The sequence below is a fragment of the Fusarium oxysporum genome, chromosome 11 (genome assembly GCF_000149955.1).
Source record: "Fusarium oxysporum f. sp. lycopersici 4287 chromosome 11, whole genome shotgun sequence".
NCBI classification, from domain to species: domain Eukaryota; kingdom Fungi; phylum Ascomycota; class Sordariomycetes; order Hypocreales; family Nectriaceae; genus Fusarium; species Fusarium oxysporum.
The window spans coordinates 1,419,256-1,438,181 of NC_030996.1; the positions used below are offsets into that span (position 1 = coordinate 1,419,256).

The 18,926-nt window shown below is 48.6% G+C and overlaps 11 protein-coding genes across 11 annotated transcripts; 5 read left to right on the forward strand and 6 right to left on the reverse strand.

Moving 5' to 3' along the window:
* Nucleotides 1–248: 248 nt before the first annotated feature.
* FOXG_09900 (uncharacterized protein) lies at nucleotides 249–1,198 on the forward strand. Its single transcript, XM_018389126.1, has 2 exons — nucleotides 249–747; nucleotides 802–1,198. Exons 1-2 carry the CDS (start codon nucleotides 333–335, stop codon nucleotides 1,125–1,127), a joined length of 741 nt encoding a protein of 246 aa, XP_018247330.1. The 5' UTR covers nucleotides 249–332; the 3' UTR covers nucleotides 1,128–1,198.
* Nucleotides 1,199–1,442: 244 nt separating this feature from the next.
* On the reverse strand, nucleotides 1,443–1,685 carry FOXG_20178 (uncharacterized protein; the record flags this gene model as incomplete). Its single annotated transcript, XM_018400443.1, has 1 exon — nucleotides 1,443–1,685. One exon carries the CDS (start codon nucleotides 1,683–1,685, stop codon nucleotides 1,443–1,445), a length of 243 nt encoding a protein of 80 aa, XP_018247331.1.
* An 813-nt stretch (nucleotides 1,686–2,498) lies between these two features.
* On the reverse strand, nucleotides 2,499–4,776 carry FOXG_09901 (uncharacterized protein). Its single transcript, XM_018389127.1, has 4 exons — nucleotides 4,251–4,776; nucleotides 3,611–4,197; nucleotides 3,070–3,551; nucleotides 2,499–3,006 (listed from the first exon to the last, which is right to left on the reverse strand). The coding sequence occupies exons 1-4, from the start codon at nucleotides 4,381–4,383 to the stop codon at nucleotides 2,670–2,672; spliced, it is 1,539 nt and encodes a 512-aa protein (XP_018247332.1). The 5' UTR covers nucleotides 4,384–4,776; the 3' UTR covers nucleotides 2,499–2,669.
* A 3,025-nt stretch (nucleotides 4,777–7,801) lies between these two features.
* On the forward strand, nucleotides 7,802–8,620 carry FOXG_09902 (uncharacterized protein; the record flags this gene model as incomplete). The annotated part of the gene is made up of 1 exon (XM_018389128.1): nucleotides 7,802–8,620. One exon carries the CDS (start codon nucleotides 7,802–7,804, stop codon nucleotides 8,618–8,620), a length of 819 nt encoding a protein of 272 aa, XP_018247333.1.
* Nucleotides 8,621–9,151: 531 nt separating this feature from the next.
* On the forward strand, nucleotides 9,152–10,931 carry FOXG_09903 (uncharacterized protein). Its single transcript, XM_018389129.1, has 2 exons — nucleotides 9,152–9,585; nucleotides 9,638–10,931. Exons 1-2 carry the CDS (start codon nucleotides 9,230–9,232, stop codon nucleotides 10,707–10,709), a joined length of 1,428 nt encoding a protein of 475 aa, XP_018247334.1. The 5' UTR covers nucleotides 9,152–9,229; the 3' UTR covers nucleotides 10,710–10,931.
* Nucleotides 10,932–11,050: 119 nt separating this feature from the next.
* Nucleotides 11,051–12,115, forward strand: FOXG_09904 (uncharacterized protein; the record flags this gene model as incomplete). Its single annotated transcript, XM_018389130.1, has 2 exons — nucleotides 11,051–11,110; nucleotides 11,159–12,115. 2 exons carry the CDS (start codon nucleotides 11,051–11,053, stop codon nucleotides 12,113–12,115), a joined length of 1,017 nt encoding a protein of 338 aa, XP_018247335.1.
* Nucleotides 12,001–12,788, reverse strand: FOXG_09905 (uncharacterized protein). Its single transcript, XM_018389131.1, has one exon. It carries the CDS (start codon nucleotides 12,684–12,686, stop codon nucleotides 12,246–12,248), a length of 441 nt encoding a protein of 146 aa, XP_018247336.1. The 5' UTR covers nucleotides 12,687–12,788; the 3' UTR covers nucleotides 12,001–12,245.
* A 217-nt stretch (nucleotides 12,789–13,005) lies between these two features.
* FOXG_09906 (uncharacterized protein) lies at nucleotides 13,006–14,213 on the reverse strand (the record flags this gene model as incomplete). The annotated part of the gene is made up of 5 exons (XM_018389132.1): nucleotides 13,006–13,128; nucleotides 13,183–13,393; nucleotides 13,452–13,735; nucleotides 13,787–13,918; nucleotides 13,968–14,213. The coding sequence occupies 5 exons, from the start codon at nucleotides 14,211–14,213 to the stop codon at nucleotides 13,006–13,008; spliced, it is 996 nt and encodes a 331-aa protein (XP_018247337.1).
* A 115-nt stretch (nucleotides 14,214–14,328) lies between these two features.
* On the reverse strand, nucleotides 14,329–14,997 carry FOXG_09907 (pyruvate decarboxylase; the record flags this gene model as incomplete). The annotated part of the gene is made up of 1 exon (XM_018389133.1): nucleotides 14,329–14,997. The coding sequence occupies one exon, from the start codon at nucleotides 14,995–14,997 to the stop codon at nucleotides 14,329–14,331; it is 669 nt and encodes a 222-aa protein (XP_018247338.1).
* Nucleotides 14,998–15,302: 305 nt separating this feature from the next.
* Nucleotides 15,303–15,506, reverse strand: FOXG_20179 (uncharacterized protein; the record flags this gene model as incomplete). The annotated part of the gene is made up of 1 exon (XM_018400444.1): nucleotides 15,303–15,506. The coding sequence occupies one exon, from the start codon at nucleotides 15,504–15,506 to the stop codon at nucleotides 15,303–15,305; it is 204 nt and encodes a 67-aa protein (XP_018247339.1).
* A 1,450-nt stretch (nucleotides 15,507–16,956) lies between these two features.
* FOXG_09908 (uncharacterized protein) lies at nucleotides 16,957–18,879 on the forward strand (the record flags this gene model as incomplete). The annotated part of the gene is made up of 4 exons (XM_018389134.1): nucleotides 16,957–17,046; nucleotides 17,106–17,411; nucleotides 17,452–18,421; nucleotides 18,563–18,879. The coding sequence occupies 4 exons, from the start codon at nucleotides 16,957–16,959 to the stop codon at nucleotides 18,877–18,879; spliced, it is 1,683 nt and encodes a 560-aa protein (XP_018247340.1).
* Between the last annotated feature and the right edge of the window lie 47 nt (nucleotides 18,880–18,926).

The following is an 18,926-nucleotide window of genomic DNA, read 5'->3' on the forward strand; positions in this document are numbered from 1 at the left end:
CTGAAGAGAGAATGCTGGGCAAAAGCCACAGCTGATCCCCGGATACACTATTGAATGCTGAGGCTGACTGTTCCCCAGGCTTTTCTCAGCTTGTGAGTCTATTGACCGGATCACCTCCCAAAATGGCAAACGTCAAGGCGCAAGACACAGGCTATATCTATAGTTTCAGCCGTTTGAGACGGATCGGGGAAGATGTAAATTTTAACGTATCGATCATTGGAACGTTGGATTGGAATGGGAGAGGCGGCGTCCCCTCAAATTGCCATATAAAAGTACAGAGCATGGTACCCCAGTGGTGTTTGTAAATCTGCCTAATACTCTCAACCGTCACCATGATCTTCAAATCTTTGCTCCTCTCATCACTTTTGGCCACTGGCCTCGCTTTATACATACCTCATGAGGACATCACGAGCAAAGAATGCGATTGCTCTGGAGAGCATGTTCGTGAGAACAAGAAGCTCAAGCATATTTACATCTGCGGCGATGAACGTCTTGGGCCTACAGACCTCCCCACGAACCTCCCTCTTAGCACATATGTTGCAGGCTATGACCGTTTCGGAGGCTTGACTCCCAACGGATTTCTGGAGAAGTGGTGGAATAACACTGCCAGGCCCGATGGTAAAAAGCCAGTTGGCTGGAAGTATCCGTTGAAGAACGGGTTTGAGTTGGACGACGATGAACGGCCTATCAAGGCAAACGTAAATCTTGCGCCAGGAACGCTGGTCGACAGATTCGGAGAACCTACAGGTAAACTATATGTTGCGCCCTACTCCGATATTGAACACTAACATGTTACGAAAGGACGATATCTCTCTCCTGCTACAGCCCCCTTTTCACAAAGAGCTCTCCACCCTGGGAATCTTATCACTGGGGAGAACAAAGAATTCCCCAACAACTATCACGTGTACAAGGTGACTAAATCATTTACCGTTCAGGCAGGACCTATCAGGCCATGGTTTGGTCAGCCAGGCTACGGCGTGCAGTTCTTCCTCGGTGTTGGCATCACGGTGAAAGACTACCTGGACAACGGAAGTCTACAATGGGTTAACGCATCAGCCTTGGTTAGGGAGGCAAAGCACTGCGCACTGAGTGGAGGAGATACTGATTTAGAGTCAGAAGAGCTCTAGATGACTAGCTGGAAATACGAGAATTATAAATCACCATGAAACAGCTAGAACTGGAAGTAGCCAAGATACGCCTGTTCCAATTTCTTGTTTGAGATTCCCAATATTCGACATCATGATAATCCCTATAACGTTGTATACTGGCAAATGATTCATGTCAGCTATCACTAGCTCTCTATCTCTGCTTCAAAGAATTGAAATTGTTGATGGTTGACAATTAGAGGCACCATGAGCCCCTGGATTCTTATATCTCCATTCTCTGGTAATAGGACCGCCTAGTCCCGCCGTCGTTCATCATGTTTGCGTTCCTAACTGTGCCTATAGAGGCTCGGGACTGGTGTACTCCCAGTGCTCTGTCAGACTGGTATCTAAGTGATACATCCTTCCGATCGAAGATTCATCAGAAGCGAGGGCTTCATCGTCGGTCTGTCGCCTATTGTCACATTTATCGCAGTAAATATTACTCATCGAGGTGACAGTGCCGCAAAGCCTTCCCGAGATGTTTTTGTTGCACTTCCACTTCTTGTGGTCTTTGCGTACAACTGTTGTCGTGGTGGCCATTGTGGAATATTCTGGCTTATAGGGATTTGTGTTTTGTTTAGTATAGATGTATTTGAGCAAAGTGTTGCTATATGCTTTGTGTTTTGTCGAATGAAGCTTTTGAGAAGCCTTTTTACGAGCAAGAAGATACCGTGTTTATACCATTCAGACACTATTATTCACTTCAAAGAGCAACCGCAAGATGGCCATGAAGGTCTGTAAAATGTATGCAACATCGCATCACTCAACTCACATGTCAAGCATGCATGACATCTCGGTGACATGAATCAGGCAACGCATCCATTTGTTACATCACTGTATAGGTAGTGAGAAATGGCAGCCCCTGATAGTGAGACCGTAGCTTGTGTGACGCATGTCCTTCAATCATTGAATCAACCTGAACTACCTGCTGAAACACACCACCATTTCCTTCTGTGATCAACTGACCTCTGACTTGCCGTGACTATTAGCTATATGGGAGTGTCTGAGCTTCTCGAGAGCTATATATCACTACCGTTGATTCCAATCCCCGACATAAGTCCCAACGACAAGCCTCCATCATCAACCACTATCATCCTATAAACCTTTACTCTTAAATCACATCCATCATGACATTCGGGCGAGTCACGGTAGAAGTGAGCAGCCATCACGTTCACTGGGGATGCAATGCACAAGCAGGCGGCTGCGGTGAAACAAACGACATTGCACAAAAGACCTGTGGGACATGTAAGAAAACGCGGTGCGCAGGTGATGATGCCCTGGCCAAAACGCCCGAGAACCCTGTCTCAGGCAAAAGATTCGAAATTGGATATCTGGACCATGTCGATGAGAAAGGCGAAGAGCACTGGTATTATTTCGACCCAAACGCAAAAAGACAATCACAGATCGGTAATAACTGAGACGTATGTGCCAAGGAGACAAGAAACACTATATCGCCTAGTCTAGTTCATAATGTCAAAGAGGGCTGGCTACGCTAACACCAGAATCTTTCCCATTCGTTAATTTTTAATCCAGATGCTTCACATCAGCCTTCTCAATCACCTGCTTCGTGTCAAGCTCATCAGAGTAGAGTCCATCCGGTGCATCACCAAAGATGACCGAAATCTCCTCCAGTGTACGTCCACGTGTTTCGGGATAGAAGAAGAAAATGACGAAGCCATAGGACACCAGAAGAGCCACATACACGATGTAGTACTTCCAACCAATAGCCGACAAAGCAATTGGGTTCACAAAGACGTTGAAAATGAGGGCCAAAATCATAATCATCCAGGCTGCAGAGATTCCACGGCCACGTAGCTGGAAGGGCCAAAGCTCAAGAGGGTAAGCAACCTGGAGAGGAGTTCTATGAAGAGCTGTGTTAGTGATGCGATCCAGAGTATACGCGGGTCAAACAGAGTTGACTTACATAGCGATGGCATAACCAGCATTGAATAAGAACACAAATGGAATCATTGTGACTCCAACTGATCGTGATCCAGTTTGCGCAAAGCTCCCTGACATGGCAGTGATTAGGATAAAGCTGACAAGCATGATTGCGCAAGAGATCATGAGAAGAAGTCGTCGTCCCAGTCTCTCGACGCATGAAGCACCAGCAACTGCAGCCAAGAAACTCCAGATCTGAAGACATCCCATAATCAGAGTCTGATCAGTGACGCTGGTGATGCCGACGGTGGCAAGGACAGTAGAGAGGTAATAGCTGACGACTCCATTACCGACCCACTGACTGTAGATTGCCAATGATGCCGTGATGAAGAGACGGCGACGATGGGCGGGAGTGGATACTAGTGATGCCCAGGAGCTTGACTTCTCAGCTTGTTTCTCGGACTCGATGGCGGTCGTAATTTCGTGAAGTTCGAAGTCGACAAGAGGGTGGTTCACATCACCGCCCTGTAAAGTAGTACTTAGCTAACTGTTCGATAGGCGTCGATCATGCTAATCTGACTTACCGCGTGCAGCTTTCCTAGTGTCTCCCGCGCTGCGTCTTCTCGTCCAACAGATACCAGCCATCGAGGACTTTCGGGCACCATGATCAAAGCAGGAAGTGCAACAAGAGGCAAGGCAATCTGGAGAATGGTTGGTAGCCTCCAGGCCCAGTCGGTGTAGTTCCTGGTGCCGTAGCACGCCCAAGCTGCAATGATACCACCGATAAAATAGTTACAGTTGGTCAAAGCGGTGATGACACTTCGGTGACTAGGGTACGCGATCTCAGTAATGAGAAGAGGGATTGATGTCGCGAACATGGCAGTCGGGATACCGAGGATAAAACGGCCCGCGATCCACTCTGCCTCAGTCTTAGCACCTGTCTGGAGACCAGTACCGATTGCCAGCGGAATGAAGCCTAGGAAAGCTGGAAGACGACGACCATATTTGTTTGCGAGCCATGAGCTAGGAGGGCACGCTACAAAGAATCCGATGAAGTAGATGGCGTTGATGAAGCCGGACCATTCACCAGAAGGGTGGTTCATGAAGTCGCTCCATTGGGGTAGAGATTGAAGACCGTTGAGGAGACTTCCATCATATCCGATTGCCGATTCTTGTTCAAGTCAGTTCTCATGAGCCATATTGATCATTCCTTATGCAACTCACGGAAGCAGACCAAGCCCAGGATCAGACTATTGAGTTTAACCAAGTGGGCTTGCTTATACCACGGTGTAGTCTGGTTCGGCAGAACAGCCTCAATGCCCCCAGACGGAGGCTGGATCTTGGAGTCCACGGCCATTCTGCTCAATTAGCAAAGTGGATCGTTGGTTTGTGGAGTTGTTGATAGCCGCTATCTGGAGAGCCAAAACGCAAAACGGGGGCGATCAACGACCATTATAAGCTACCACGGTATGATGCTGCACGGGCACCAACAGCACGGAACTCTTCCCGCACGGGTCGTCACAAAACGTCGCGGGGTCTCCAGGTTTTTTCCCCAACGCCCCCAGATCTCCAGATTATAGGATGATATGAACAAGGGATGGACAATTCGATACCACGTCGTTCCACTTAGCTGAAATACCAGCAGGGTACATGACAGGAAAGGAACTCGGCAACCCCGCAGTTGTCTAATTGATCTTTGCGAAGTTTGCCGGATATTGCCTGTTCAAAGCGTCACTTGCACGAGTCATGGACATGTCCTGATATGATTCAAGGACTGGATGAACTGCGGTTAACTAGGCCGAGGTCCGGCTAGAAGCTCTAGCGTCGGTAGAAGCTGGGGAAACTTCGTTTATGAGTCGGATAGCTATTTTGTGATATTGTTATTGGTTCATGATGAAGATCTGAAGCTGTCGGCACTTGGGCTCTCTAAAAATAGCATACTATCAGCTCCCTCAGCTGAAGAATATGCCGGATTTACTCCAGAAGAATGCCCAACGATGAGTTTCAGATATAAATCGACCCCGTCTTTCATCTTCAAAGTCCTTCAGCTCCATCTGAATTGTTAGGCTGTGAAGATGTTGAGCAAGTTCACCGGCAGTTTTTCTGGTCCCGTGAGCAGTTTCGGGCCCGTGAAGTGGGATACTGTCCAGGGAACCCCTGCGTCCAACACTTGTTTCGGACATGTAAATGACTGGCTCTCCAATTCTTCCTCTTCAATCACCAATCCCCAAGCTTTCCGAAAACACTAGCTCCGCCTCCACGCCATACCCCAACCCGTCAAATGAAGCCAAGGCCGTGAGTAGGACCGAGACAGCTCCATCCAATCGCGCTCCGAGCAACACCATGGTAATGTGATACGGCAGTTGCGTGGGATCGGGTCATGATATCCAGAAGCAAGAAATGTACGTTTGTAATGATCATGTAATGCTCGATATGCGTGAAGTTCTTGAACGGGCAAAAGGATCGTTTCATGGATGGTAACATGGAAACAGACGATCGATGGAAGGGCCGATGCATTCTCCTGTAGATCGACTTGCTCCGCGGTTTGTTGATCACCATAAGCACTTAGTCCCGGGGAACTTTCTTAGTGCGCTTGTAACTAAGTCCGCGCTATTTCCCCAGATTCCCTCGGTACATGCACAAAGTGCAGGGTATTGCTCGCGATAGTAACGGTCAATGGTGCGCCCCATATGTTATGAGAACTATCATGGGGCCTTCCTGAATAGCCCTTCATCAGGTCCTTCCGAAGCGGTTACCGAGATGGTGCAGGCAGAGTTTGCGTAGACTTGGTGCATCTGGAGTGATTCTCGGGCCCAATCCTCCGTTGAATCTTGAATGATGCACAACGAGTCAATCCATAGGTACTTGACTGAAAGCCGACGCGCAACAGTGATGGCTTCTTTGAATGTCTTGAGAAGGCGAGAAATCGGTGCGCCCCTTCGGAAGTCTTCAAGATTTGAGTTCAAAAGAACAACCGAAGGGTTCTTGGCTCATCTGTAGCTCAGAGTCATATAGTCTGGAGGGTCTAGTATATCCCGTGGATATAAGCAGAGTTTCCAGTCATCACCAGAACTGATGTCAATGAGCCTTGATGGAGCAAACTTCAGTGAAGACCTCAAGCGCTGACAGGATTCGTGTGAGTCACTGCAGGCTTCGTACCACTCATAAGCCAGCTGAAGGACTTTTTCTGATGATGTGCTAGTTTCAAAACCGATTGAACATTCTTCCAGCATAGAAGACTTCTCATCTCACCGCATTAGTGATTGAACCACGATTCATTGGCAGGGAAGCAAACGTACCCTCGCACGGAAGAAAACAGAAGACGTTTCCTTTATACTTCAACTTAAAATTAGGCGGCATGCCAAACCTCAGGTATCTCATGTGCCAATAAATAGCTCCGAACCAACGTGGCGCCCAAGTCCATCGCCCCAGGTCTCAGCCGAAGGGTACCCAGCTACCAGGTTCGTTGGACCAGCCGTCGATGGAGGCATCTTCCACGGAGTCCCAGAGCTTCGTACATATAAAGCATCCGCCTTCTACGGCCTGCTTGAAGCTAGAGAAAGTACTGTGGTGCTGGAAGTCTGTATGGAGGCTATTCTCAACTGCTTCCAGACGTGGTTGCAACATGTCGAAAGACACGCTGCAGAGTTTGCTAGGGCTCGCCATCTCGCTCATTGATTCGATATTAAGGCTTACTGAAGATGGGCCAAGGTGCTGTCGAAGTTGATGGAACAGAAATTATCGATGCTGCGTTGCTCAAACATTTGATCGTAGGCAAGACGGTCGCCTTGTCGCGAGGCAGATCGAATGTGAAGTGGGGTTTAGGCTAATCTCAAGGCAGACTTACTTTAAAGGCGCCTTACTCACAGACAGGTTTTGGCCCAGGTCTACTTACAATAAATCGCATTTCGAGCCCAAATAATTCAGCTTGGTTCCCTTCAAGCCTGATATAATAGCATGGGTGATGACAATTCTCTGGGGTTGTGCTTTGAGTGGACGCCCACTTTTCGCAAGTGGGGCATTAAACTTTGGACTGTGAACAATTGCGGGCAGCAATCACACATAGTTGCATCAGGAACAAAATGAGGAAGTCTGGGGAAGAGAGGAAGCAATCATGTTTCACTATTCAAGCCGATATATTCACTCTTGTATCTGAATATTTGATCTCCTGGCTAGACAGAGAGCTTGACGTTGAGTTTTCGCCTTTTGATCCAAACTACCCTGCGGCGGTGGGTCGTCAGCCGTAAGCCAGTAAGCCAAAAAATCAGTATCCCAAAAGAGCAGAAGCCACTCAGAAAATAAGCCAATGGATAAGCCAGGCCTGTGGCGTTTTCCATGCAGTGTAACGTTGGAAAGATTAAACGCCGCTTATCTCCCAGCGAAGTTATGTCCGTCACCGCGCAGCGGACTTCAACGATGCACTCCAGCACCCGGAGATAGGCTGCAATTCCCGGAGTGGATCACGACGTGCATACAACAAGGTTAATACCTTCTCGATTTTGTCAATGCTCAGTGTGAATTCCCATTCTCTACTGGACAGCCTCATGCCAATATGGGGCTGAGTAGGTATGGCGTGCCATAGTTTTCGTATTGAACTCCGCTGTTTGGACTGTAGACGAGAGCAACAGTCGGAACTGTGAAAGCAATTCATCTTATATAAATCGCCTTCTTCTCCTTTACAACAGCTACTAGATCTTCAGCATCTACTCAAGTTTCTCCAACAACTAAATCACTGCAATATCCTCTTTTAGTCACACAACACTTACCCTTCCAACATGGCACGAGTCTGGTTCATCACTGGTTCCTCTCGAGGAGTTGGCCGCGCGCTGGTCGAGAAAGTCCTTGAGTCGGGCGATATCGTCGTCGCAACTGCTCGCAACCCATCTCAACTCGATGACATCGTCGCGAAATATGGATCCGATAAGATCCTCGCAACCGCTCTTGATGTAACAGACTTCGACCAAGCCAACAAGGCAGCTAAGGAAGCCATTGACAAGTTTGGCCGCATCGACGTGGTCGTAAATAACGCCGGCTACGCAGACATGGCATCCATCGAAGATGCAGATATAAAAGGCTTCCGCGAGCAGGTTGACGTCAACCTTTTCGGGGTCGTCAATGTTACAAAAGCCATCGTGCCTATCATGCGCAAACAAAAGTCCGGCCACGTTATTCAAGTCTCAAGTGTCGGAGGCCGCGTCGGTACACCCGGAGCAGCCGCTTACCAGAGTGCCAAATGGGCTGTTGGAGGATTTTCAACTGTTCTGTCGCAGGAGGTGGCCCCCTTCGGTATCAAGGTTACAGTCGCCGAGCCTGGTGGCATCAAGACTGAGTGGGCTACCACTGCCACTGAGACGGCCAAGGTCAGCGAGCCTTATCAGCAGACTGTCGGCCAGATGATTCAGCTGGTCAAGGGACACTCAGAGTGGACGGAGGCTTCTGAGATAGCTAGAGCTATTATTCACCTTTCGAATGTGGAGGAGCCCCCACTGAGAATCATCCTGGGCAAGGACGCGCTCCAATATGCTCATATGGCGGCCAAGGCTCTTGCTGACTCTGACGAGAAGTGGGACAATGTCTCAAAGCTGGAATTCTGATATTACAGTTGTGAGATAGCGATGCTTGGACAGACAATGCTAAATCCTTTTGTACAATAGTTGATGAATTGACGTAACTTTTATCTGAACTTACATCCTTTTACCGCCGAATTCACGATAAATCAATGTCTTCTCACCCGCTGCTTCATCGCACCATCGATGTTTTGAGGTATATGACATCCAGTGCCATCGCAGGATGATAGGATATTCCATGCAGGTCACATATCACAACAAGCAAGGATATGTCCAGGTCCAAATGCATAAGCGAATGTCTTTGTTGGTTGGCTGATCAGTTTGGTGCCGGTTCCACCACCAGACCCATACAATTATGCAGGAACATCGACTTTTACTGACAATCGGAATAAAAAATATTCGATCGACTTCTGCAGAAGATTTACTGGAATTATTGTACCGCAGATGCATTTCCATGAAGCCGGTTTCATCCGCTCAAGTCTCATACAAGCTCGGTTATCAAACTCCGCGAGGGTCTTATCTTAGCGTCTCGCTGACTTATCGGGTTTCTCCGGTTCGCTAAATCAGATCCGCCAGCGAACTTGAACATTGCGTCACACGACCATCAACAATTGAACTTCATTTTCACAACTCACCATGATGTCCAGAAGTCGAGAAGCAAGAAGCATTGTCGCTTCGCTGCGCAGGCCACATGTGCTGCGACCAGCCAACCCTGCATTGGCGCGTCCCAATGCCAACAGCTTCCATACAACAACACCAAGAAAAACAGATGGCGTATTTCAGGGCCTCGAGGATAAGAGGCAACCGATGCCATGGATAGAGGCGTTCGAGCGTCAGCAACGGGGTCTGCCGGCTCATAAGTCCGATGACTATCCCAAGGAACGCGATCTGACCCCCAAGAAAATGAGCGACAGCTATCATCGCGTCGTGCTCCCGCTCAAGAAAGACCCTTGGCTCTCAGACACTTATGTCAACTCTTCGGGTCACATAAGGTAACCGCGCCGATTAACTCAATCATACGTATCAAACTAACCAAACTGATAGACTTGGAACATTATTCATGGACCTCGATGCCCTCTCTGGCATCATCGTCTATAAGCATACCGGCCCTGGCGTTACAACGGTGACCGCCGCTCTGGACCGCATCACAATAGCGCACCCACTTACAGAGATTTGCGATCTTGAGTACAGCGGTCAAGTCACTTATGCCTCTGGCAGGAGTAGTGTCGAAATCACCTGCAAAGTTGCCAAGGCCAGAGAAGAAGGCGAACCTAGCAAGCCAGAGGATGTCCTTCTGACATGCACCTTCACCATGGTCGCCCTGGACCCTAACACAAGAAAGCCAGTCAACATCCCCAAGCTGGTCCCCACCAATGCGGAGGAAGAGAAGATCTTCAAGGCTGGAGAGGCTAAGTCGCTGTCCAAGAAGGAGAATTCTAAGGCTTCACTTCTTCAGACTGAACCTAACGATGCCGAATCCGCTCTGATTCATCAAATCTGGTTGCGACAACTTGCATACCACGATCCGAATAATGACCTTCGCCAACCTTCCAACGTCGTCGCTATGTCCAAGACCCAGCTTTCAACGGCTGCGATCATGCAACCTCAGTACCGAAATCGTCACCAGACCATGATCTTTGGTGGCTTCCATCTGAAGCAAACCTTTGAGCTTGCGTTCTGTTGTGCGGCCAGTTTTGCTCATGCGCGACCGACCTTCATCAGCGCTGATCCCTGCACGTTCCGAAATCCGGTTCCCGTCGGCAGTGTTCTGTACCTAACCGCTACTGTCGCATACACCGATCCTCCGCTGTTGGAGGAAGACGGTACTGAGCCTGGCTTCCCGGATCCGGAGAAGCCCATGACTCGTGTGCATGTCCGTGTTGACAGTAAGGTCCGTGATGTTGAGCATGGTGTCGCAAAGCCAACTGGTCAGTTCAACTACACATTCTCCGTGCCCAAAGATCTTAAGGTCTTGCCGCATACGTATGAAGAGTACATGGTGTATATTGATGCTAGGAGACGTGTTTCGCTGGGTGATAGTCAGCGAAAGGAAGAGTCTAAGGCCTTTTCCGAAAAGAGGCCTGAAGCCACGGATAATGTCAATCTGATTGGATAAGGGGGATTGGTGCTTATGTGAGCTGCCAATAAGCAAGCCTAGACAGTCTTGAAGGCCGGTGCTGGTATCTGAAGGAGAATCAGGAAGGCGACACGTAGGGACACCTGAGGAGAGGATGTAATTATTATGTCCGAATCTTAATACCGATGTGAGAACTCTTAGTATAGTAGTAAGCCCAAAATGGATTACATTGAGCCATTGTTCACTTCCACATGCGATAAGACCGTTAACTCCAGGCTGGAGGACTACTTTTGGTCGATTTTTTGAACGGGCCATTCACCTTTCACTCATACACACTCTAGATAATCGCTGATATCGTGACCACGCTCGCAACTGCTAAGATGGCACTTTCAAGAGAGGAACGACTGCAACTCGCAGCTATTGATCCCGAGCTGGACGACGTAAGTCTCCAGCATTCACATGAATGAGTCCAGACTGATCTGGTGCAGTACCTCAAAACAATAACTATTCCCCAGATTGACACTTCTGATCCAGCGAAGGCAATCGCAAGTTTGAGATGGTATATGAAAAGCCTGCATAAGCTGCCCGATCCAGAGAGTGGTGTTGTTGAGCGCGATATCTATTACAATGCAAGAGATGGCCACAAGTTGCGCGCTCATGTTTACGAACCGGTTAACAACTCTGGTTCAACCCCGCCGCTTGTTGTTTACATCCATGGTGGCGGGTGGACTATCGGATCTCCAGAAGATGCTGAGCGCTCGTGTCGTGATATTGTACAAAAGCTGGGGGTTGTTTGTTTGGCGCCTTCCTATCGGCAAGGACCTGAAGACCCGTTTCCAGCTAGCATAAACGATGTCTGGGACAGCTTGAAATGGATTGCTACGAACGCTGAGCCCGAGCTGAGGGTTTCACTGTCGAAGGGTTTCATCATTGGTGGTTCATCAGCTGGAGGAAACATGGCTGCGATAGCCAGCCATCTGGCCCGAGATGAGAAGCTGACTCCTGCGATAACTGGCGTTTTTCTGCTCGCTCCAATGGTACTGCCACCAGAGAAGGAAGATGCACTGCCTGAGACGTACAAGGACCTTTATCTTTCTCGGACCCAAGCTGAGTGTAAGGACGATCCTATTCTCACCCCAGCTCTGGACAAGGTTTTCCACGACTCTGCAGCTGGGGATATATCCTCGCATCTCTTTGTTCCGTTCATCTGGCCAACGGGTCACCACGACTTACCTAGGACATATTTCCAGGTTTGTGGAATGGATGTACTTCGCGACGAGGCTCTGATCTACGAGCAAGTCTTGCGCGAGGATAATGGAATCGAGACGCGGTTGGATATTTATCCTGGCATGCCTCATATCTTTTGGGGTGCCTTCGCGCATTTAAGTCAAGGGAAGAAAGCAGCTGTAGATCTTGTTGAAAGCATCAAGTGGCTTTTGAAGTGATGTCTCGGTAATTTAGCTCTGGCTGCTGGGAGGCAGTAGCTTACTGGACATAGATAGACTCTCATGATCTTATCCTTTTACATCGAAGGATCCCCCAAGACTGATAATTGTTCCTCCATGGCTCTTGTTCTTATGCCTTCTCAGTCTCCTCCCTCTTCTCCGCCGCTAATCGCACCAACACTTCCGATGACTCCTCCTCCCGACCAAGAGGCACAAAGATATGATCATGATAGAAACCACTAACAGGGTTACAACCAATGCCCTTGGCTGCCAGTCTCGTCGCGATAACCGCCATGAATCCGACAGCTTCCAAGCTCGAGGTGACGTTGAGACTGATCATTTTGCAAGGGAAGAAGTAATCGATCTTGTGTGACTCTGCGTAGTCCTTGCTGACAATGACAGTGACTCCCTCGGACTCCTTGAAGATCATCTGCGTTTCGGACAGGGGTGGTAGATTGGAGGTGTCAGTGAACGTGGCGAAGACGTAAGTGGTTGGATGGACCGTATGGGTGAGAGTTGAGAGGAGCTTGCTCAGAGAGAGCTCGCCAGGATCGTTGGCCATTAGCGACATGGCTGCGCACTTGAGAGCTACCCCGACAGTTTTGGCAATTAGACAGAATGTTTACTTGAAATATTCCAATGCAACAGAGCGGACGTCTTCTCAGAGTTTTGTATTTCGATGGATGGTGGAGTACAAAATGTGGATGCGGTCAATTGTAGGGCGCGCCTACAGAGCTAATGACGTCACCTCAAATTCATTACTGTCGATGGGGTCAAGGCTTTCAAGTATGTATTGAACATTGGCTGATGTGAACTAGTGATCAGAGCAAGGGATTTGAAATTCAATATAATTTCCATCTTGAGCACTCATGCCGCGATAGGATCAAACATCAAGCACCTTGGATACCGCTGGGCCCCTGCTCAGCCTTGGCTTTGTTGAATGCATCGATCGCGGCACCAGTCTTGATGACAGCAGAAGGTGCGTCGAGAGGAGGTAAGATGAGTTCGACCAACTGCATTTCATCAGCAACGTCTCTCCATCAAGGTGAAATAGGGTGAAGTCTTACCTCAATGCAGCCTACATTGCCAAAGTTGGGGTCTCGAAGGAGTGACGATAGCTCTCCGCAAGTCTTGATAGGACCGTGGTACTTGGATTCGAATGCTGGTCCGAAAGTCCTGCCGAGCATGGAATAGTCCAGAACTGCGACCTCATTATAAAAGGCTTCCTTGCCGTGAATGAGACGCTCGACTGTGTATCCGCCATTGTTGAGCACGAATCTGGATCATGTTAGCAAACGCTAAAGATTGCCGCCAGAAATGAGAAGAGGATGCTTACATGATTGGCTTGAGGTCCCACCGCAGCATATCTGCCAGTGCCCGAATAGTGAGGTGCATAGAGCCTTCTCCAGTGACGAGGACAGGCCTCTTCCACTTCCCTTCGCTTTCCTTGATAGCCTGACCAACTCCAACAATGGCACCAGTAGCATACCCAATACTGCCATATACGGTTTGGTTGAACATCATCACTCCGCTGGGGAGTTTGGTATCGCACAGGCCGAAAGCGGAGGTACCGGTCTCACCAATGATAACATCACCGGGGCGGAAAAAGGAGCTGAGTTTCTGTTTCCGTAAGTATCAGCCTTCACTAGAAGATGCATCGGCGTGACCTACACCCCAGAGGAAATCTTGCTTCAGGTCGTCGCTGGCCTGAAAGTTGAACTTTGGATATGGATTCCAAGTTATGTGTCGTGAAGCCATGGAAATCGGGTTCGAACGAAGAGAATTGACGAGGCGTTGCAGAATCTGAGAGAGTCAGCTGGCTTTGCCAAAAGTGACTGTAAGCTATACACACATGCTTCATTGAGACCGGGTACTGGATCTTGCCAGTCGAAACCGCGAAACGTTGGAGGTCAATAACAATGGCATCCTTGTTTACAACAGTCGTAAACTCGCCCGTGTTGAAATCAGAAGGATAGTTGCCGATCCAGATGACTGTGTCAACAGATTCAAGCGCCTCTTTCACGGCGGGCAGAGTGCCAGCCCCGGAGTGGACACCTGCGAACTGGGGAATGGATTCATCAAGGCCCCCTTTGCCCATCGCGGTAGTAAAGGTTGGGAGGTTGGTCAACTTGATCAGCTCATGCGATTCTTCAAGTACACCGTTGCGCACAGCACCTAAGATAGTTAGTGAGGTTGGTTGTGCAACTGGGACCTTAGAACTTGCCTCCATCAACAATAACAGCTGGGTTGTTCGATCTCTCCATCAGCTTTCTGATCTTTTCAACAACAATCCCCTCGAGAGCTGAATCGTTTGGGTGCAGCTCGGTAGGAATTGGGACGTTGAGCCCCTCGGCATCAATCATTTCGTACGCAATATCGACGCTGAGCCCGATATAGACGGGCCTGCTCTCACGCATCATAACAGTAAGCGCTTCATCGATCTCTCGGGGCGCAGTAGGTGCATAGTTGATCACGACAGTTGCAGCGGTGATGTTCTTAGCCATGTTCTCATACATGTCGAACTTCCCGTTTCCAAGACTGTGATGCATGATTCTCTTGTTGCGGACAGCATCGACAGTTGGGTAGCCAACGATATGCACAACAGGAACAAATTCCGCGTAGTGGCCAGCCATACCACAATACGCGGATAGTTCACCAGGACCGAAGGTGGTGACAAAGGCTCCCGCGCCACGGACACGAGCATAGCCATCTGCAGCGTAAGAAGAGATGAGTTCATTAGGGTTACCCTTCCAGACGAGGTCGTTGTCTGTGATGAGATCCAGGAGGGCAAGTTCGTAGTCTCCTGGAACGCCAAAGACTGAGCGGATGCCGAGCTCGTGAAGACGGCGGAAGAGGTAGTCACCAACTTTGATCTGAGACATGGTGGATGATGCAGTGGATTTCTAGCTTGGATAGAAAGTATTGAGTAAGAAGATTGTTGCGGATGATGTGCTGTTCTGTTATTTCTGAGGGGCCAAGCAGACATATTTATACTGGGACCTCATAATCAAGGATGCCGTTGTGTCAAGGGCTGATGCCGTTGCAACCGCCCTTCGGACGAGAAGCATTGAAGATGGTCGTTATGTACACCATGGCTGCTTATGCCGCATCATCATGGATGGTGCGGAATTAGAACCCTCCAAGAGGAAGCGGAATGCAACATTTGATTCTATTATATTGGCCGTGCTCATACAAAGTAGCATTGAAGCGCTGCGTTCCGCTGCGAGCCGTCTGTATGGTGAGCCGCAAGTGCCGTGCCAGGGTTCAAAACAGACTCAGTGGCTTGCCTGTTTTGGTGACGGTGTCGGCCAAAAATATCCGCTGGCCCATGACCCTGATTCTCAGCAGCTTTCGCATCTGACATGCGTTCAACCTGATAAGGGATGGACATTGTGGTGTCAAGCCCAAATCGTCCTTCTGTTATTGCTGCCCGCGATACTTCGCCGAGCTGCCTTATAATTGATCCATCGTTAGGGGCATCTACCTGACAAGTTTAGACTACAAACATCTCGGCGAGCTTCGTAACTAATATTATAAAATTTGCTAGATGCTGTTTACAGTGTTTAAGACCAGAAATACTAGGGGTCAATTAAAAAACGTGACCCTGAGCGGATTGAAGGCCAAGTCAAGAATTATCGTATACAGCAGTGAAAAATAGTGACGGGGGGAAGCACAGTATTTCGAAGAATTTCAGGGCCGGTGGAGGAGGCTAGGCTAGGGCTGTGGTGATACGCGGCAATAATTAATGGCTGCGTTGCGGGCTGAACCAACATGCAATGACATTCCATGAACGCCATCTATGTCACGGTGCAACGAGGAAGCGGAACAACACCGCTCCAGGCAAAAAATGCGACAAGTACAGAAATTTTGGTATTTCAAATACCTGGAATTTGCATTGCAGTGTAACATAAGACTACCAACTCAAGGACATGGAATGACGAGGTCCTGCATGATACGATATCGGGTTCTCCGAAGTTGAGTGTTCCATTGCGAAGAGCCCGAGTTTCATCCACCGCTAACTGCAAGAGGGGGACTCACTTACGGGCCAATAAGCGTCCTTAGCTGAAGGCTGAAGATAAGCACTCCCAGCAACAGTTCCATCAACTTTACTGAATGTCTCACTGCACTTGAAGCTCTCGCCTTTTGCCTTTCTTCCGAATTTCACAAGGCTCACGGATATTCACAAGTCCTTTTGTGATCAAGGCTTGGTAAGTATTCTGGAGTAAGGTCAACCAAGCTATTTGCAATATTGCCACTGATTCCTCTGACGCCCTACAAATTAGCCTCCCCAGCAACGTCTCATCAATATAACTGGCCTGTGTTGGCAACCCTAGAGTAGCTGTGGTTGTTACTCAGTATGTCCCAGTAGACTTTGTACACCATCATAATTTTTGAAGTCTCTCATGGAGTCAGAGCCAAAATTTGTGATGCGACAAAGCCAACATGCAGTTGAAATCGTGCCTGTCAGTATCATACCACAGAGCAAAATCGCCTATTAATTGACTATTGAAGTCCCTCGTAATACCTATATTGTTCTATCATTCATCTTCGCACATAGCCTCGCCAGCAAACAACGCTCACTAAGAGCTCAAAGAGGCTGTCTGACTCCTTATAGGCTCCAGCTCCGAAGAGGCGACCGTACACACGCAGCATGCCGTTTTCAGCCCGATCTTACCTTGCATGTATTCAAGCGGGGTAGTAATCATGTAATAGATAAGCTCAAACTCAACGTACTAGTTGTCTCTTCCCAATCCTACTACCTAATTGTTTGCTTCTATCTTTCTCGTTACCTGTATAAACACGCAGTTGTAGCCGCAGACTCATCTACCTTATCGCCTATCATGTTGAATCCTGAAGGAATCACGGTCGAGGAGGCAATCCTCGAAGCCATTTCTGATAGCGATCCTGAATTACCAAATCAGATGTCCGAAGTCGCTCATCGACGCTTCACCGATACCGAAGAGTCGGATTGATAGCTGACCTTGACAAGGCTATCAGCATGGCAATCAAGGCTATTGATCTCACGCCAGAAAGTCACCCACAGCGAACTCCACGTCTGATCAACCTCTCTGTCTACTGGCACGAGAAATACCCAAGAAGTGATCCACAAAATGGTGAAGGACTTCAAGACTCCATTAAAGCTTCGCGAGACGCGATTGCAGCTCTTTCAGAAACTTATCCACACCGAGGAACAATTCTTGATCAGCTATCCACAAAGCTAGGGTTGCTCTTCATGCAGACGCGAGAGCTAGGAGTTATCGACGAAAACATTGCAGTCCAACGAGAAGCTGTGGAGGTAACACCAATCAGCAATCCGAAGCGTGTTCTTTTTCTAGCCAACCTGGCTGCTCCTCTTACAGCCTGACACCAAATCTTTGGAAAAAAAGGAAGATCTCGACGAAGCAATTCAAATATGTCATGATGTCATAGCACAGACGGATGAAAACTCGCCCCAGCTTCTCGAGAGACTCGGTAACCTTTGGCTAGCACTAAGCGAAAGATACGAAACACATGGAGACCAAAACGATCTCGAAGAAGCCATCGAAGTTGTGAAGCAGGCTATTGAAGTCACTGAAGAAGATAGTCTGGAGCGCATGGCTCAGCTGAGCAATTATGCTAACTTCCTCGGTGATCGATACCTCAGGACAGGAAGCATCAGAGATCTCGAAGAGTCTATCCACATATTCGAAATGGTCTGCGATCGTATCGAAGACGATGAGTTGTACTTGGACAGACACAAATGTCTCAGCAACTTTGGCATTCAGCTCAGTCGAAGATATAGAAGGATCGGAACCGTGGGTGATTTGAGACAAGCGATACAAGTCGGACGAAAGGCTTGTAAACTGAGCCCCGACGACGATAGCAAGTCAAAACACCTTTCCAACCTAGCAATCATCTTGAAGCACGAATACTTCAGAACAGATGATCCAGACGTTCTTGAGGAGGCAATCAGTGTGCAGAGAAAGGCTGTAGAGGCCGCCCATAAGAATCACCCCGACATATTTGCTACATTTCACAACCTTGCAACCCTTCTCACTACGAAATACAAACTGACACAAAATTTGGAGGACCTTGAAGAGGCGCTGAGACTTGGGCGGCTGGCTGTCGACTTGACACCGAAAGATCATGCGAATAGAGCTGCTTGTCTTAACACCCTGGCAGTGCAGTTGAGTGACATGTCCAAGAAAACTGGAGTGTCGAGCCATTTGCACGAAGCTATCAATTATGGACAAAAAGCACTGGATGCCACAGAAGAAAGCCACCCGGAACGTGCTAACAGGCTGGTTAACCAAGGCGGTCGTTATGGTAATTTGTTCTGGCAGACGAAAGAAAAAGAACATCTCGATGCCGCTATTGCAGACTTAGATTCTGCCTTACATAGTCCTAGCGCTTACGATGATTCTCGCATTCGCGCAGGAAAATAACTTGTCCAATACTACGCGGCAGTACCTGACTGGGACAAGGCTTATGAAGCTGTCAAAACTGCGATGGATCTTGTTCCTCATCTCATCGCACAGACTACGAGCAATGCTGATAAGCAAGGTGCACTGGTCCAAGTCTATGGCTTATCATCTGATTCAGCAGCTGTGGCACTCTCGGCGAACAGAGGAGCACTTGCTGCATTGCGGTTTCTTGAACAAGGACGGGGATTGATGGCAGCTTCCGTTGAAGAATCACGGATGGAATGCCTGGATCTTCGGACTGAGCAGCCCGAACTCGCTGAGAATCTAAACCGATTCCAAGGTCAAATCAGTGCTTCTTGAGCTGTCGGTTATTCCAGTGGTGAGATCCACAGGCCTTCATCATCAGG